At 40.8% G+C, this 18,508-nt stretch overlaps 2 protein-coding genes across 3 annotated transcripts in view; both read right to left on the reverse strand.

Moving 5' to 3' along the window:
• LOC115258243 (dual oxidase maturation factor 1) overlaps positions 1 to 18,508 on the reverse strand; it is a 439,950-nt gene that overhangs the window by 288,440 nt on the left and 133,002 nt on the right. The window lies entirely within an intron of this gene.
• On the reverse strand, positions 486 to 18,205 carry LOC134286439 (uncharacterized). Its single transcript, XM_062848048.1, has 2 exons — positions 18,003 to 18,205; positions 486 to 690 (listed from the first exon to the last, which is right to left on the reverse strand). The coding sequence occupies exons 1-2, from the start codon at positions 18,203 to 18,205 to the stop codon at positions 486 to 488; spliced, it is 408 nt and encodes a 135-aa protein (XP_062704032.1).

An 18,508-nucleotide genomic window follows, 5' to 3' on the forward strand; every position in this document is an offset into this window, starting at 1 on the left:
TGTGAGTGAATAACGATTGACCCAGTTATGTTTTGGCCTGACAGCTCAAACTGTTATACGAGTAGGTTGTCACCCAACCAGTGTGGAACATGAGAGAGGAGAAACGCTCTACACTCATCGAGCCGCTGAGTGCAGCCACTGCTCCCTCATAGTGTTAGTGGGCGAAATATTTGAAAAGGGCGTATTATTATGGCATGAATATTTTGGGACAATAAACGGGAAAAGGAATTTAAGGAAAATTTGATGGAAAATTGATCTTGTGGTGGAGCTACAAGTAGAATTTGGAACCGACGGTTACACCCCTATATTCCAACACCCCACGGTCGTCGTCGCCGGATGAGTCAGCCTGCCAATAATGATGCATTCATTGACCGGCGATGATCGACCAGCTCAAGTGCCGGACGCTAGGAAGTACATTGCTCCGGCCGTGCAACGGTGATTTGTCGACTGCTGTCGTGCGTTGCGTAGGTAGGGTATGACTTGTTTCATATTGGCAGTGGTGCGTTATGCGAGAGACCGTTTGCTGCCGCCGTAGATTTCCGCACGCGCTTATCCGAACGGACACTTAAACAATCAGCACTGCCGAGTATGACTACGAAGGTGGATTGGTACGTGAGAAATGCCGCCGGTTGGACGCGACGTTTGCATCGATTGACCGTAACAGGATGGAAGAGGTAGTGCACAGTGGTGCTGTATGACAAAAAAGGCGGTTAAAAATTATATTTGATTGAATTCGCTCAAAAACGTTTATGAACTACAAAATGTAACGTCGATGATCGGTTCTGCTCCATTTTGGTAAGAAGTACTTTAAGAATTGACATCGAGCATGACCAGTGCCTCTAGCAGGATATGACCCCGTTAGTTATTGTAACAGATTCCACATTTCATGGCCCAGGCATTCAAGTCGCCCGCTGTTACCACCGGCCTTTGCCCTGTAAACTCTGCCGTTATATAGTCCAGCATCTGCGCGAACTTCTATAGACCATTGAGGAGGCACATAACAACTACAAAAGAAGACTCTATTGAAAGTGACAGCTACGAAGCCCTTGTTATATGTTGACACCAACTATACTGGACTGAACATTTCCCGGCGTCCATATTGTCACCATTTTGGACCCAACCGCAACCCAATTATTGTTTCTTGTGGATAAGTGGTATGAATCTGATATGATGGCAATATCCGTCCCCCACTCAGTAACTGTCTGACACGCAGTAGTTGCTGGGCTGTGTCACAAGTGGATCAGGTTTACCTGCGTTACCTGCACTGGGAATTACCATCTAAGGTCTTCTTGTAGACCGGGCACTTTGACCGAGTTTTGCTGTTTTGGGATTTCCCGGAACAGATCAGACCTTTAAGAGGCTTAGTACAGGTTGTGCCTTACAGCATTCGCCTCCTTATTACCTGCGAAGCTTACTTCTGTTTAGGCCTTAGTGAACACAAGACTAGTGCCCCGATTTGGAACACCTAAAACAAGTCTCCGGGGGCTAGTTAATACTTAACGAGCACATCCACCAGCCAACTTTGAGTAAGCCTTCCTTCACGATGTGCATCGCTATCCGCCATAGGTAGCCGAATCAGGCCACCTGCTTCCTTAACCCTTGAGCGATCGCGCTACAACACGTTGATAAAATCTTGCTGTTTGCGTTCCGCATTAGCGTAGTACAGGCGGTGGTGGCTAACCGCGCGAGTTACGGAAGGTTAACATGCTTTTCCGCAACCTGAAGACAACGGTCTGCACCTGCACCATCGCACTGTTGCCGCAGCGCCGTGACAAGTTCCTCCGTGATCCGTGATCTCATCCAACATTTGCAAGAAACGCTTCAGCAATGAGAGCTCGTCCCTTTATTCCTTCACCAAGCACTTCACCAGCAAAATATTTGAAGGCGAAGCCGAAGCTCTTGCACTCGGTGTACTTACTAAGCTCAAGGAGTATTTCACCGCGTTTGTTTGTTGGCGGCGTTTGTTGGCTCCCAGATCCGTGACTCACTTTGGAGAGTCCACCACGATAGCATGCTGGCGCTTATACAGTTTCCCCAGTGGTCCTCACTACTTCCTTTGTTCTCGGAAGGCGGGCAGGGTCAATCCCACGCCCGCGTTCTACTTTTTTGCAAGCATCAAGAACTGATGCCTACCCGATCTGACCTGCTGAAGGCAAGGGTATCACTATCCTTCAGGCCCTATCAGCTGCACCAGAAGGTTGAAGATAGTAGGGTCTCCACCTGCTCCAGACCTTACCGGGGACCCCTTTCCAAAAACGGGCTCGGATCCAACCCAGTAGACCGACGCCACGACAGCAACGCAATCAGGATGTCCTCTCCGCTGCCACTTAATCGCTGTAAGGGTTCTTCGAGTCCACGTGCCACCTCCTCTGTAGCTCCAAGGAGATGTGGGTGATAGCCGTTGAAACGGTATTCCAGCCAAACTCACCCCTGACGAATTTCGCGCCAACTCGACCAACGGTTGGCAGCAACCTCTCAGAATCGAACGAAACTTTGTGGGCATAAACAATAGGTCTTTCTAAGCAACTTTGCATATTTTGTTTTTCGATATTTTTCAAGAGTAACATTTGAAGAGGGCCTAATTTTTTTTCATAGATTTTTTTCAAATCGATGTATCTCAAAAATGACATGACCTACAAAAAAGTGTTGTATGGCAGACTATCGTGAAATTCCATGAAGTTTTTTAAAAAAATATCCAAAAAATACAAATTTAATTCCTACACTGAAAAATAAAGGCTTTAAAAATTTAAATCGATATTACAAAAAACCCAATGTTTTTAAACCGATGATTTTTTTTTTCTGGAGAAAGGTATTTCAGTTACCTACATTTTCTCCAAACAATGTTGCTGTGACATATTTAAGGGAAAAAAGTTTTTCTAACAAAAACTTTTTTCATGTCTACAATTAGTGAATATTTTTCATCGTGTTTCGTGCCAACATGGCCATATATAGGTTCAGCAGCCTCTTATCAACCAATGAAACTTTATGGAAGTTCAAAAAATTGTTTAAGAAGCAACTATGCACAATCTAAATTTTATCTAGACTAACATTTAAAAAGGGCGTATTGGAGTGACCCACACTTATATGAAAAACATTAAATTCAAAAAATGCCAAGCCTTACCTCCTGCTTCAGTTGTTTTGGATTCCCAGAAGCTACGTTCAGCATTTGAGCGAAATCAATTTAGTCTAAGGGGTAATACACAAATTATGTCACGCAAAATTCGACCTTCTTCAACCCCCCTCTCCACAATGTCACACTTTGTGTATGGGACCTCACGCCCAAGCAGCACACATGTTACAAAGAAGTTTCGACAGCGCAGGTTTCTGGTTGTATAGGAGTCATTTTCAAGTTATTCTGCCTATAAGTTAGAATTACATGAATGTAGCTCCTGTAGAACCAAAAACCTGCGCTGTCGACACTCCTTTGTGACATGTGTGCTGCTTGGGCGATTGTTTGTATGGGTTCTGCAAAACCCCCCTCCCTTCCTAAAGCGTGACGTAATTTGTGCATGGCCCCTAATGGGGCGCTCAACGAGCATGAAGTTTGTATGGGAAAACTTGACCAAATGTATGCAGAAATCTTAAGCTTTTGATTTTTTCCGCTAGGTGGCGCTGCAAGTGTTCAATTAATAAAAAAATAATTAAAAACCTCAGCTATTCTTGTAGGTGACGATATGCCAAACAACTTTATCGAAGACCGCAAAGTGATCCGAAGCCTGTTAAAAATTTATACTCTAGGTAAAGTGAGGTGAAACATTATTGCCGTTTTTCCAATACATGTAAAGGAATATCAATAATGAAATCCCAATGCTTCGCCTCACTGGCGAATCACTTAGGGGCTGTCCATAAACCACGTGGTCATTTTTTTGGGACTCTTCCAACCCCCCCCCCCCCTCGCGTGATCATTAGTCCATACAAAAATTTTTATTTGTCCATACAAAATGATCATTGGCCGAACTCCCCCCCCCCCCCTCCCCCTTATGACCACGTGGTTTATGGACAGCCCCTTACGGGTCTTCAACAAAGTTGTTTGGCATATAGTCACCTACAATAATAACAATGTGTTTATTAATTGAACGCTTACAGCGCCACCTAGCGGCAAAAATCAAAAGCTTAAGATTTCTGCATACATTTGGCCAAGTTTTCCCATACAAACTTCAAGCCCGTTGAGTGCCCCATTAGGGGCCATGCACAAATTACGTCACGCTTTAGAAGGGGAAGGGGCGAGGTTTTGCAGAACGTGACGACCCATACAAACAGTGATGAGGTCCCATATAGAAAGCGTGACATAGAGGGGAGGGGCGGGGGGTTGAAAAAGGACGTATTTTGCGTGACATAATTTGTGTATCACCCCTTAGACTAACTCGCTTTCGCTCAAATGCTGAACGTACACTGAAATAAATTTTGTTGTTGTTTCCACCGAATCCATGGTAATATTAAGAACTGTACCAACAATTTTCAACCGAATGCAAAATTCTGTTAATTGTACTGAAACATTGTCAATATTACCATGCGAAAGTACCATTGACTAAAACATTCTTGATGTTACTATTTTGACATTGTATTTTTGATCATGTTTATCTAAGACGCGCAACATTCAAGTCTACATGGTCGGAATTACAATGCCCAAATAGTAGAACCAGGAATGTTTTTAGTCAACAGTAATACACGCATGGTTATATTGACAATGTTTCAGTACAATTAACAGAATTTTGCATTCGGTTGAAAATTGTTGGTACAGTTCTTAATTCTACCATGGATTCGGTGGAAACGACAACAAAATTTATTTCAGTGTAGCTCCTGGGAGTCCAAAACAATCGATACAGGAGGTAAGACTTGAAATTTTTCGAATTTTCTGTTTTTTATATAAGTGTGGGCCTAATACGCCCTTTTCAAATGGTAGTCTAGATAAATGCTACACGCTAACCCTCAGTTACCCAGATTGATGTCAAAGCGACCCAGACTGAGCAAAACTGCAGTTACTCTAAACTGAGTAAAGGCCCCTTTACTCAAATCTGGGTTACCGATGTTGGTGGCAAAATCTGGGTAAACGATACCCAGCTCCTCCGGGGCCTTGATTTTGTTAATTTATTTCCAAATTAGATTTTGATTAAAAAGCTCTCAGTTGCCACGTGCTATTCACTGGAAAACAGTTCCCCGGAATAATTCCACTGTTTTCCCGTCATTTATCGGCATATTTTTCGCGAAAACATTCATAGCTTCCAGCGTTCTCCTGACCGCCGCCATATTCTCAAGCCGAAAAGTGACAAAGTGCCGATTACCCAGATCTTTACCCGAATTCAGCGAATCTGGGTTTTCGGGTTACCCGGATTTTGACAACTGCTAACAACATAAAAATCCGGGTCGAATCGACCCAGTCGATGGGTAGTTTCAGGTTAGCGTGTAGATTATGCAAAATTGCTTCTTCAACAATTTTTTACCATAAAGTTTCATTGGTTGATGAGAGGCTACTGAACCTATATATGGCCATGTTGGCACGAAACACGATGAAAAATATTCACTCAATGTGGACATGAAAAAAGTTTTTGTTAGAAAAACTTATTTCCCTTAAATATGTCACAGCAACATTGTTTGGAGAAAATGTGGGTAATTGAAATACCTTTCTCCAGAAAAAAAATCATCGATTTAAAAACATTGGGTTTTTTGTAATATCGATTTAAATTTTTAAAACCTTTATTTTTCAGTGTAGGAATTAATTTTGTATTTTTTGGATATTTTTCTAAAAAAATGGAATTTCACGATAGTCCGCCATACAACACTTTTTTGTAGGTCTTGTCATTTTTGAGTTACATCGATTTAAAAAAAAATCTGTGAAAAAATTAGGCCCTCTTCAAATGTTACTCTTGAAAAATATCGAAAAACAAAATATGCAAAGTTGCTTAGAAAGACCTATTGTTTATGCCCACAAAGTTTCGTTCGATTCTGAGAGGGTGCTGCCATCCCCATAGAAGGGTTGGCGCGAAATTCGTCCCCTCTGGAAAAGATTGTCCGGAGTTGTGTCCTTCCCACATACGGCAAGCATGCGGCCACGCATTGTGCGAAAACGCGTGCAAACGTACAAAACGTGTTCCGTCGTTTCCTCTAAACCAGCATAAACAGGGCATTCGGGAAAACCCACATGACCGAAACGATATAGATACTGTCGGAAGCAACCATGGCCTGAAAGGTGGAATGTAACTTCCCAATGGCGCCTGTTAATCCAACCCTCGGGATCAACCTTAATGGGTCCACTTTCCTTTCGTGGAACTGTCCCATGCGCACTGCCATTTGACCATGGTGGTCAATCTGGCAGTCCTGCGTATGGTTCTTGTGCCGCGCATTTCGCAGCACTCCATGTCCTTCCTGATAAGGATGCCGATAGGCACCATACCAGTGATGACGCAGAGCGCGTCGTGTGACACGGTACGGTCCGCGCTCGCAACCGTCAGACACATCAGCCTGTAAGTACTTTCCAGCGTACCACGATAACTTTCGGTACTTAGCGCAGTGCCCCACGCCGGGCCGCCATACCTTAGTATGCACGTAGCGACATTAGCCAGAAGGTTGGGCGTACTCCGCAGAGCTATTGGACATCATCCGGGACAGTGCCACTATAGCTGTGGATGCTCTTTTACAAACGTAATCAACGTGGCTATCGAAGATAAGCTTATCGTCGATAATCACACCCCGGAGCACTTCGACGTGATAGTGCAATCGCCAACACTGATCACCACTTGCTACTCCGATTTCCGGTTGTTCACAACCACCACCTCAGTTTTGTGGTGAGCCAATTCCAGTTTCCTGAATCTCATCCACGCCTCCAACTGCGATCGAGTGGGCAGTAGTCAATTCCACTTCTTCGATCGATTCACCGTAGACTTCAAGCATAATGTCCTCAGCAAAGCCGACAATCTCCACTCCCACCGGGAACTCTAACCTCAAAACTTCGCCGAACATGACATTCCATTGCATCGGACCCAGGAAGGAACCTTGCGGGACACCTGAAAGTATGTGAAAGCACTTCCGACCCACCTCTGTGTCGTAAACCAGTACTCTATTCTGGAAGTAACTTCCGAGAATCTTGTACAGGTACCCGGGTATCCCCAGACCCCCAGACGCAGGAGCGCATCGGAAATAGTTGGCCAACTGGCGCTATTAAGGCTCAACTCACAATTTCATGTGGCACAGACCTTGTGGCAGGTTTGTTAGTGCATTTCATTTGTCTCTTTCCCATCTTCAACCTGTTCATCACGCTGCGCATATGACGCAAGAAATATGCACGCATAGGCAATGGGAGAATAAAAGGAACAGCAAATCAAAGAACGCCACACCATGTATGTGCACTACATGGAAGTACATAAGTGACCCGATTTTGTCAGCCTCTTTCCGGAACACATTTTTTGCTTGCCTCAAAAAATTAAACAATTATTCATACTTTTTATCCCTCTATGTTCTGCCTTTCAGCAGTAGTTTGATGATGAACTAAAATGAATTGGTCAATATTTGACCGTTAGATGATGAGAGCAAACAGTTCGTCGCAAAATGGGGCTGATAAAATCGGGTCCGTACTGTAAATACCACGCCGGTTGGAAAGTGAACCACGATTTTGTGCAGTTTTCGCGATTGTGTGGCTATCGCCGCGGACTTTTTCGTGATATAGTGAATATTATTCCGTTTGTGAAGCCAGCGAAACAATTTACACTACAATTATGGAAGTGATTATGCCACGGAAAGCAATTTAAAAGTGAGACTGTTCCCGATAAGATAGTGCTAGTGAAATGGTGCGAGCTGGTGTGCGTTGAGGGGAATTCGGAAAGATAGCGCACAAATTATAAAACAGCAGTTTTGCAGTGGAATACCTATTGTGAAAATGTAGTGTTTTTTGGTCTCAATGAAAAGTGTCCTGAGCCAGCGTTGAAGCAAATTTTAAAATACAGTCGAACCTCCATGGGTCGATGTTCCTTGACTCGATATCGACTCACGGAGATAAATTTCGGCATACTGAAAAATAATTTCTGGATTACTATGATGGTCCCTACAGAAAGCTTCTCAAAGAATTTCTGTTCCACTACTCGATATCTCTATGAGTCGATGGTCCCTTCAACTCGTGGAGGTTTTACTGTAGCTCGATGTCATATAGTGGTGAAAATACGAGTATTTCTTCATCTTAAATTGAAAACTCACACATGTTGGAGAAAATCTTGCAAGTATGCGTTAGAAATCGAAACTGATTTCCCCCTTAAACGCGTTCCTTACATACTACACAGTAGTGAATACCCCTTCTCTTACGCTCGAGTGATTTCCCGGTGGCTTTGGAACCGACAGGATAGCGTCTACGGTCGACCTCCCCTTCCGGATGCCATATTGGCTACTCGAGAGACCATTCACTCCCTCGGTGTGCACCTGCCATGTGTGCACTCCCTTTTCGAGCACCTTCCCCGCCGTGTCTATCAAGCATATTGGTCTATATGCCGACGCATCTCCGGGTGGTTCCCCCACCTTTGGCAATAGAACCAGGCTCTGCCTCTTCCAAGCTTCTGGGAAAGCTCCCTCGTTTAGGCATTTCTGCATAGCAGACCTGAACATCTCGGGAGTCTCTGCAATAGCTACTTTTAAGGCAAGGTTCGGAACTCCGTCTGGACCTGGGGCCTTACCTACGCTAAAGGACTTTGCTATCCCCGCAAGTTCCACATCTGTCCCCGGCTGTTCTACGAAAGGAGACCAAGGACTAGGATTATGACGCGGAAAAAGCCCTTCGATGATCTCCTCCAACATCTTTGGAGATTGCTCTGCTGAAGGAGCCGTTACACCTCTCGTCTTGGCCATAACGATCCTGTAGGCGTTACCCCACGGATTCGCATTGGCACTCTGACAGAGACCCTCAAAGCAGGCCTTTTTGTTTGCTCTTATCTCGGTCTTCAGCGCGGCTTTTGCAGCGGCGAACACCACCCGCAGTTCGTTCCGCAAATTTTTAACTCAAACGTGACATTTGTTCTGCAGTATGCCTGGTGAAACCTGGTGTTTATCAGTCGAGGTGTTCATTAACAGATACCTGCGGTTAATAATACGTGCATGACCTCACAACTGTATCTCCAAAGCGGAGCCCCATCGTCGATATTTTAAATCAAAGGCCAATAGCAACAGAAATTCGGGAGCGAAAGGGAGGGTTGGTCACAATCCACGCAGAGGCTAGAAGCCTCTAGAAGCTGCAAGAAAGTGTTGGACAAAAATCCAGGAGGATATCACAACAGAGGCTAGCGTATAGACGCTCATAGCGGCGCAGCATCAATCATGACCCAGCCACATCTTTGAGGGCATCCATTTAGCAAGTCCCACCAAATTTATCAATATTTGACCCCCCTCTCCCCTTCGTACAGGTTTTTCCTATATATTTTTTTTTTTATACAGACTGAATGAAACTTAACAATAGACAAGGGACACACGGTGCATGCACCAGTGGATACGGAGAAGAAATTATTCTCACGATAAATTTCATCGCCCGGAGCGGGAATCAAACCCTCACCCCACAGCATGGTGCGAATAGAACCTTGGTGACCCTAACCGCAAGGCTACGAGGCTCCACAATGCATTGCATACTTTTGAGACAATTCGACTGGCTCTATTCGAAACAGCGCGGAAAAGAGAAAACGCGCGATAGGTGCTTTTAAACCGCAGCCATTCACTCACCAAAAGGAATTAACAGTATTTTTTTTTTTACTTTTTTAGTTTTACTAAATAAAAAATATAGCGAATACATTTCGAGAAATTCTAGGAGCCAATTGTAAGAAATCTGAAAATTAAGTTGTCATTTTTGGCCTTCAGCGATCCCACTGTGCTGTGCACCGCAAATCGTGCGTTGGCAGCCGGTCAGGTACGCTTCAGGTAGAACGACCGCGTTCAAGTTCCAATCGCGCGCGTCGGTGGCAGCGACATTCGCCAAGGTCTTTTGTTTTCACACAGAGAGCGCGTACACCGGCGGCGCGGCAGCGGCAACGTCACTGCGGCTACGGAGAGTTGAAGCAAATGCGGTGTCCAGTACCGGTAGATACTGTTGCGCTCTTTTTACTGCTCTTGTAGGAACTGCGGATTCACGTGAATTTACGGCCGGACTGCAAATTACCGGTTCGAGCCGTACCGTGTGTTTTTGCTCATTCTAGGGTCATCGTCGTCGTATGTTTTGATTCGGATATTCGCGATCTCCGCTTGCGCCACTAATTCAACGCCGGAATCACTTTCGATAATTGATTGTAACCGCGTCAAAATTGTTTGGTCATGCGCTCGGTACCTCCAGCAGATGGGTCTCAGTCTGATCAACCCCTTTATTTGTGTTTGGGGATTATTGTTTCCGTTGGGTTTTCGATTATTGGCTCAAAGTGAATAATGGATTGAATTGATTGAATAATTGCAGATCGGTCGGCGAACACCTGAGAAACCAATAATGTGGTAATTTGGGAACTGAGGAATGCAGATTAAGTGTTGCAGGTGTTAAGTGTTGTCTCACTACTGTACGACTACTAATTAATTATTATTTGATCCCCGCTTTCAAGAAATAGTAGCTCACAGTTGGTCGGCGTTAAGTCAGAGAGGACCATGTGTCTTTTTATTTATTTCGAGAAAAACGTCTTTGAAGTTTACAACTCTGTAAATTTTAAGTACACAATTTATAAATCGGTAAAAATGACCACAGTTTATGGATCACTCATTTGATCAACATGGTGATTCTTAAATAGTGTACAAAATTAAAGTGATTCATCGGTGTGGGGTCACTGTATTTCAACAAATTTTCTTGAATTTTTCTCATAAACCTTTATAGCTATTCGTCAGAGCATCACTTTGTACTGAATGCGAAAAAACGTAAAAATTAAGCTTAAAACCGACAAATGTTAAGTAATTGAACTTGGTCGACTCTGTCTGAACGATTTTCGCCAAACATACAACCAACTACATTACACACTCAAGTTTTTACATATTTGATGAAAAATTAGTGCAGAGGAAGGACGACAATCAATAGGAGTGTTGTATATGTGAACCGAAAGTTTGATTTTTTTTTTTATTACGCTGAAGAAAACATATTTCAATTTTTATCTTCAGTCAGAGTGGACCAAGTACAACAATTCAATATCTCATGAATGATTGTCATCAAATTACCTATTTAAGAATTCTTGACTAGAACATGTAACAGCTAACAAATTTCGAATGTATCTCCATAGCTCGATAAGTTTTCAGAATATTGTAGTTACACAGTTCATAATATTTTTTTCAGATGACTGGTGTTTTTCTAATATTCGTTCAGTCAGAGTGAGCTATGTACAGTTCCTAAATAACTGGTATAATAAATTTCTTCATAAAACCACTAATTGTACATTTTAATAGAATGCCTAACAGCTTATAAACTAATATATTTTGATAAAGATAGTATTACGAATAAAAGATAATTTCAACTTGTTTTTCTAAGAGATACATGGTTCACTCTTTCTGCACGTAAAATTTAACGGGTGTCTCCAACTGAGGTGACGAAGGGCGAAACGGCCGAATTTACACTGGACGACCTCAATCCGTTGAATTACAATAGAGCAATATAAAGCTCTGAAGCAGTATACGTCCGTGAACTTTTTGCAGAAGTGAAACAGAAATCCCAGCTGTGACGAAGCTTTTGAAACGATGTACGCCACATGGTCCTTGAAGGTCAGCTGAGAACATCCAGGAGAACACCCAAAACCTTCACTGTGGTTTCACGCTTCAATCGGGTTTGGAGGTAGATCGGCCACACTCTACGAAAGGACGAAGACGAAATCTGCAAGCAAGCGCTGGCTATATGGAAACCTGGCCGGACATCACAGCAGAGGCAGACCCAGGAGCTTGCGGTGACGGTGCCTTAACTCCGTGGTCATCAAAGTGCGGTCCGCGGACCGCACGTGATATCCAGTTCTCTATGTTGCCGGAGAATTCCTTGCAATGTTTCTTATGGAAGTTGTTCTACTACCGAAATCATCAAGAATAACGTGTTGAATGATTCACAAATCGATCCAGGTGTTGCAATACGATCAGTTGAAAAAATGGGCCTGAGGATCACTGCCTTTACCCTTCAGAACGCGCGCCGTTGGAAAAAGTACAACACTATCAAAAAATCTCGCTCGTCGTATACAGCGCGAGCGCGGTGCAGTGTGAGCTGCTTGATGGCGCACGTCCTGAAAGGTTAATAAGGAAACCAAAGAAATCTAATGTAGATAGGAATCTGACCTGGGTCCAGGTCAAGACTAAAGCGAGCTGCCGCCCAGGATGGGGATCCTTTACGTTGGCCCTATGTACCCCCAGAGGTGCTCAGGATACATGATTGATTTTTCAAAGCATCATCTAAAGCATTATTCATGGTGAATATCAATTGGCATTTTTTGAAGGTGGCCCGTGACATTTACCTTAAATATTCAAAAAAGAGCGAATTTTCCGTGACTTTCTCGTATAAATAGTCTAGCCGCATAAGTTTTTCATATACCATATTTTCAGGTTCAGCTTCTAAAATGAGCTGTAGGTGGTTAAATTTTGATATTGCGAAATGACATTTTCAGGACTGCCATCAACACCTCAACATGATCCGCCAAAGGTTCGACGCATTACCTGTATCAACACCGAAGCGTGCAGGAGTTAGAAACAGCCATCCGTTGCATGAAATCGCACAGAGCCTCAGGGGTCGATCGCATAGTATCCGCATATATCCCGTAGTATCCGCACAATTACTGCATCAATTATTCTGCAACATAAGTATTACGCGTTGCAAGCAAAACTTTGATTCCAGTAAAATCCAAACCCGTGCACAGTGGGGAAAAACCGACCCAAAATGGCACCTAATTATTGCGGCTGATTGCGGTCTTTGAAGTCCATCTTTTCCGAATGGAAAAATGTCAAGGAATCGATTGGTGATAGTTTCATTCACCGGAATTGAGTGTAAGTGTCTATTTTGCCCCATTTTCCCCTAAAAAACACTGTTTTTCTGAATTAAATAATGGGTTCAACTGATTGCGGCTAACCAACCAATTTTTTATTGATGTTAAATTGACAGGTGCATTCTATGAGGCATACCTTGATCTGTATCTTTGACTGGAAGTGCCGAATTTGCCTCATTTTCCCCTAAAAATACTGTTTTTCTGGGTTAAAAAATAGTTTCAACTGATTGCGGCTAACCAATCATTTTTTTCTTGATGAAGAATTGACAGGTGCATTCTATGGGACACACCTCGACTTGTGTCATTGATTGGAAGTGCCCATTTTGCCTCATTTTCCCCTAAAAATACTGTTTTTCTGAATTAAAAATTAGAATCAACTGATTGCTGCTTACCTACCATTTTTTTTCTTGATGTGGAATTGACAAGTACATTTCATGAGGCACGCCTCGACCCGTGTCATTGACTGGAAGTGCTCATTTTGCCCCATTATCCCCTATTTTACGATAAATACTACTTGTCGGCTTGAAGGTTCCAAAGATAATGTTTATTCAAATCAATTTCTGTTACATTGTTGGTGGTTACAATCATATTCAGAGTGGGAGGTGCCTGGAGTTGGCTTGACTAATTTTACTGTGAGCCAATCAGCGTATACTTTACTAATTGTTAAATGTATGTGTGAAAGGAGAATAATCGTTGGACACTTGCGCTGTGAGAACGATGCGCTAAGGCATCAGCAAAGAAAGATCGAATTACGCTGCGTATAATTGAACGCCTGGGAAAGAACATTTTTATATTGCTTAGCGGTGACGATGACATGGGTCATCGTCTCTGGTGCAACAGCAAAGAAAGATCGAATTACTCTGCGTATAATTGAACGCCTGGGAAAGAACATTTTTATATTGCTTAACGGTGACGATGACATGGGTCATCGTCTCTGGTGCAACATAGAATGGATGGCAATAATTAATTTTGAAGTGTTTGCATTTAACCGGGTTTGTTGCTATGCTGATAGCTGTCGCTATGGTGTCAATAATTTTACTTTACATGTCGCAATGTTCTACGACTGTAGGGGAGTCTGTGACTGGAATATGTCAATGCTTCGTATTTTCAGAAAAGGAATAATGTTACAAATTATGTTCATCTGGTATGCTACACCTTCCCCCTTTAGGAGAATGATGTAACGAAGGGAAATCATTCGTCAAAAGCTATGCTCCAAGGACCTCTAACAAAGAAAATATTAAACTATTTTGATACTAACCGAATTTCGCACTTAGTACAAGACTAAACATTTACCTAATCCCATTTGATTGTTTTTTTTTGTTTTTCATTCTCTTTTTTATGGGAATCAGGCTCGGTAGATCTCTATTTTGTTTATTCTATTGTTAGTATGTGTTATAATGTTTGTATCATATTTCAACCATAGAGTTTTTTTTTTATTTAAGCTTTGATAAGTCTGTTTTTATGAATTGTTATTAAATCGTTATTTTGTGTCAAATGATGTTTAATTTTACAATTTGGATCATTGATTTCGATAATTTTGTAAGGACCTGAATAAAAGGAATCAAGTTTCTTCCTGTTTTCTACCGTTAAATAAACAAGATCTCCAATGTTCAGATTGATCGGATTGGTGTTTAGATTAGCCTGACTTGTTCGGGCCATTTTTTGATGTATGAGATTTCGTTTGGCAATATTATTTGAGTTTTGAATTCTAAATTTAAGTTCACGAAAGTAGTCATCGTAATTGTATAGTGGTTCTACGCCTTTTTCATAAATTTCGTTGGGTAATTGTGCTTTTCTGCCAAAAACTAGTTCGAATGGTGAAAATTGATGATCAGAATGGGGTGTACTATTGTATGAGAAACTATAAAACTTCAACCAATCATCCCAGTCTGTATGGTGTTCATTAGTGAAAGATCTCAGATATTCATTTAAACATCTGTGATTTCTCTCTAATGATCCGATAGTTTGGGGGTGATAGGCTGTGGAAAAATTTTGTTTAATTTCCAAAATTTTACAAATTTGTTCTAAAGTTTGATTTTTAAATTCCGTTCCTTGATCTGATCTAAGTTCTAGAAAGTTTCCATATATCAAAATAAAATTTTCGACTAATGCCTTGGCAATGACATTAGCTTCCTTGCTTGGTGTTGGTATTAAAACTATATACTTCGTCAAATCACACTGGATTGTAACGATGTATCGATTATTGTTATTACTTAATGGAAGCGGTCCAACCGTATCGATTGAAATCACTTCAAATGGTGAAGAAGGTGTAGTGGTGACTATCATATTTTCTTTTGTATGTTTAGTAATTTTGTTCCGTTTGCATAATTCACATTTCTTTATGAACTGTGATATGCAACCTTTCATATCCTTCCACTTGTATTTTTCTCTTATTTTAAGGTAAAGCCGATGTTGTCCAATATGACCTCCTATTGGGGTCTCATGGTTAACTCTTATTATTTCATTAATCTTATTTTTATCCGTTATAAATTTTGGTGGATTGAAAATTATAATTTGCACGTGTCTCACTTTTTCATTAGCAATCTTCTTGAAAATATTTATCGGCCATAGTTTGAAAATTTCGTTATCCGAAGATAATGCAATCTGTTTAATTTTCATAGATAATAATAATTTTTCTAATTTCAGAAGTGCAAATTCTAGGGTTTGACTTCCGTTAATTAACAACTGCTGTTGCACTAATGCAACACGTTTTTTACTGTTCTTCGATAAGATTATCATTTCAAGAACATTGTTTTCGTATGTAATAGCTAACTTATTCAATTTATTGGTAAAACTTGGATTTTCGGTTACGTAAGTAGAGAGATGATCAGGCTCTTTACTTACAGCAACTGTTGGGATTTTGGCGGGTAATGCATTTTTATTCTGATGACGGGTCATTGCTCTTGTGTTGATTTTCAAAATGTTGATATTTTTTAATTCATCAGACGTTGTAACAATACGTGACAATGCGTCTGCGATTACGTTAGATTTGCCTTGAATATATTCCTCGGCAAAGTCAAATTCTTCCAAATCTAAACGCATATTTGTTAATTTTGAGTTTGGATTTTTCATTCCAAACAAGAATACCAAAGGTTTATGGTCTGTTCTCACTGTGAACTTTTTGCCATATAAATAAGGTTTGAAGTAGTTTACAGCCCAATGTATTGCTGTCAACTCCTTGAGAATTACTGGCTTATTCTTTTCACCTTTAGTAAACGTTTTGCTTGCAAAGGCTATTGGTAATTCACCATTGTCAAATTTTTGAGACAGAACTGCTCCACAAGCAATGTCTGAAGCGTCTGTCGTTAAAATAAATTCTCTACTGAAATCGGGATATTGAAGAATCATCGGGGACATTAAATGATTACGTAGCATATCAAATGAATGTTGGCATTCATTTGTCCAAGTAAATTTCGCATTTTTCTTGAGTAAATTATTCAAAGGGCTGGCAATTTTTGCAAAATTTGGAACAAATTTCCTATAATAATTGCAAAAAGCTACAAATCGTCTAGTTTCATCTCCACTAGATGGAACTGGATAATTTTTTATTGTGTCAAATTTAGAAGGATCTGGTAATATACCTTTATCAGTTATCTGATGACCAAGATAAGTAACTTCAGGTTGAAAAAATTTGCATTTACCAAGATTGAGCTTTAAATTGTAATGCCTCAATCTGTCAAAAACTTTTGCAAGATTCATTAAGTGGTGATTGACTGAACAACCAATCACAATAATGTCGTCAATATAGATAAAAGCTAATTCCGGAGTCAATCCAGCCATGGCAATCGTCATCATACGCTGAAAACTATTTGGACTTATGTTCAATCCAAATGGTAAACGCGTAAATTGATAATGTCCAGACTGTGTTGAAAATGCAGTGAAGTTTCTCGAGCTCTTATCCAATGGAATCTGATGGAAACCAGACATCAGATCTAAAGTGGAAAAATATTTAGCTCTTCCCAGTTGATCTAGAATAGTATCAATTCTGGGGAGAGGGAATTTATCAGCAAGTATTTTCTTGTTTAGTTGTCTGAAATCCACAACTAAACGCCATTTCTTGTCATTGGTATCGGATTTTTTCGGTACCAATAAAATTGGAGAGTTATACGGGGATACTGAATGTTCAATAATATTTTCATTCAGCATTTTATCAACTTGTCTCTGAATTTCATCAGTTTGAGCATGTAAGTTTTTATAGTTTGAAATATATATTGGACTTTTGTCTTGAAGGGGAATTTTTTGAGTGTAAAAATTGTTAACAGTTAACGTATCATCTGGTAAACTAAAAATATCTTGGTATTTTGCAATCAGGTTCTTTAAACCTTTTATTGCATCCGGTGGTATTCCAGCAAAGTTAATCTGATTAAGAATATCGGTTTGACGATTTTCCTTATTTTTACTACTATTAAGTTTCATTATGTAAAAATTATTAAGTGGTTCCATTAAAGGATGAAATTGTGAATACATTATATGTACAGGTTTTTCGGTAGTGTTAATAAATTTAACATAAGGATTATTAGGTGATATGATGGTATTTCCACAGAAAATGCCTGGCAATATTTCCTGTGAATGTACAACCATATCGTATGTACATGGAATATTAACAATTCTTCTAACGACTTCACTTCGTTTTGGTAAGATGAAACCGTTGTTTAAGTTGTCATAAATCGGTATTGTTATCTCTTCATTATTTACACTGAACTTAAGCAGCCAAGATTCATAATCAATTATGCATCTATGGGAGCTTAAGAAATCGCGGCCTAAAATGCCGTCAGTCATGATAGGGAATTCATCATTCACAAGGTGGAATTTATGCTTGATGCACAATCCTCCTTCGAAATATAGGTCAGTTTCTGCTGACGCAATAGTTTCAATTGTGTCATCGGTGATTCCTGTTAGCTTGATTCTTTCTGTAAGGTTTATTAAGTAATTGGGATTCAGTTTACTAAGTTTAAAAATAGAAATATCCGCTCCGCAGTCTATAGTGAACGTGTTCCTAGCATTTGTCATTTGAACATTGACCGCTATGAAATTTGAAGCGTTCAGGTTTATTGTGAGTACGGGTGCTGTAGGAATGGTGTTCCTAAAAAATTGCTTGATGCATGTTGTTGTTGTTGTTGTTGTTGTTGTTGTTGTTGTTGTTGCCTTTGGGGTGGCATTAGGTTACTTGGTATAATAGCTACGGGTTGAGACAGTGCACCGTTTGGTGCAAACTGATTCGGAGGCAATGAACCAGAACCATGCACCACGTTCATGTGATACATTCTTCTGTTGCCATCTTGTACCCAATTTTGTTGTCTATATTGCTGTTGGTTATTGTTCGGATGACTATATCTTGACCTATTTGACGATTGTTGACCATAGTTTGACCTTGGTTGGTGCGGGTTTGGACGAGGGGAATTTCTGAAATTTCCTCTGCTATTGTTGCCATTGTAACGATTTTGGTAATTTGATTGATAATTTGGTCTATTTTTTGAAAAATTTTTCCTCATCTGCATAATTGATGCGGATGGTTCATTATTGAAATTCTCGTTTTCAATAACAATATTTAATGCTTCCGAAAGAGA

The sequence above is a fragment of the Aedes albopictus genome, chromosome 2 (genome assembly GCF_035046485.1).
Source record: "Aedes albopictus strain Foshan chromosome 2, AalbF5, whole genome shotgun sequence".
In the NCBI taxonomy this organism is placed as follows: domain Eukaryota; kingdom Metazoa; phylum Arthropoda; class Insecta; order Diptera; family Culicidae; genus Aedes; species Aedes albopictus.

Excerpts from the sequence above, each read along its gene's own strand:
- LOC134286439 (XM_062848048.1), bottom strand. The coding sequence starts at position 18,205 with ATGTATCACATGAACGTGGTGCATGGTTCTGGTTCATTGCCTCCGAAT. Across the intron at positions 691-18,002 it reads ACACCATTCCTACAGCACCC|CACCACTGTGCACTACCTCT; the intron begins GTACTCACAATA and ends TTTGTCATACAG.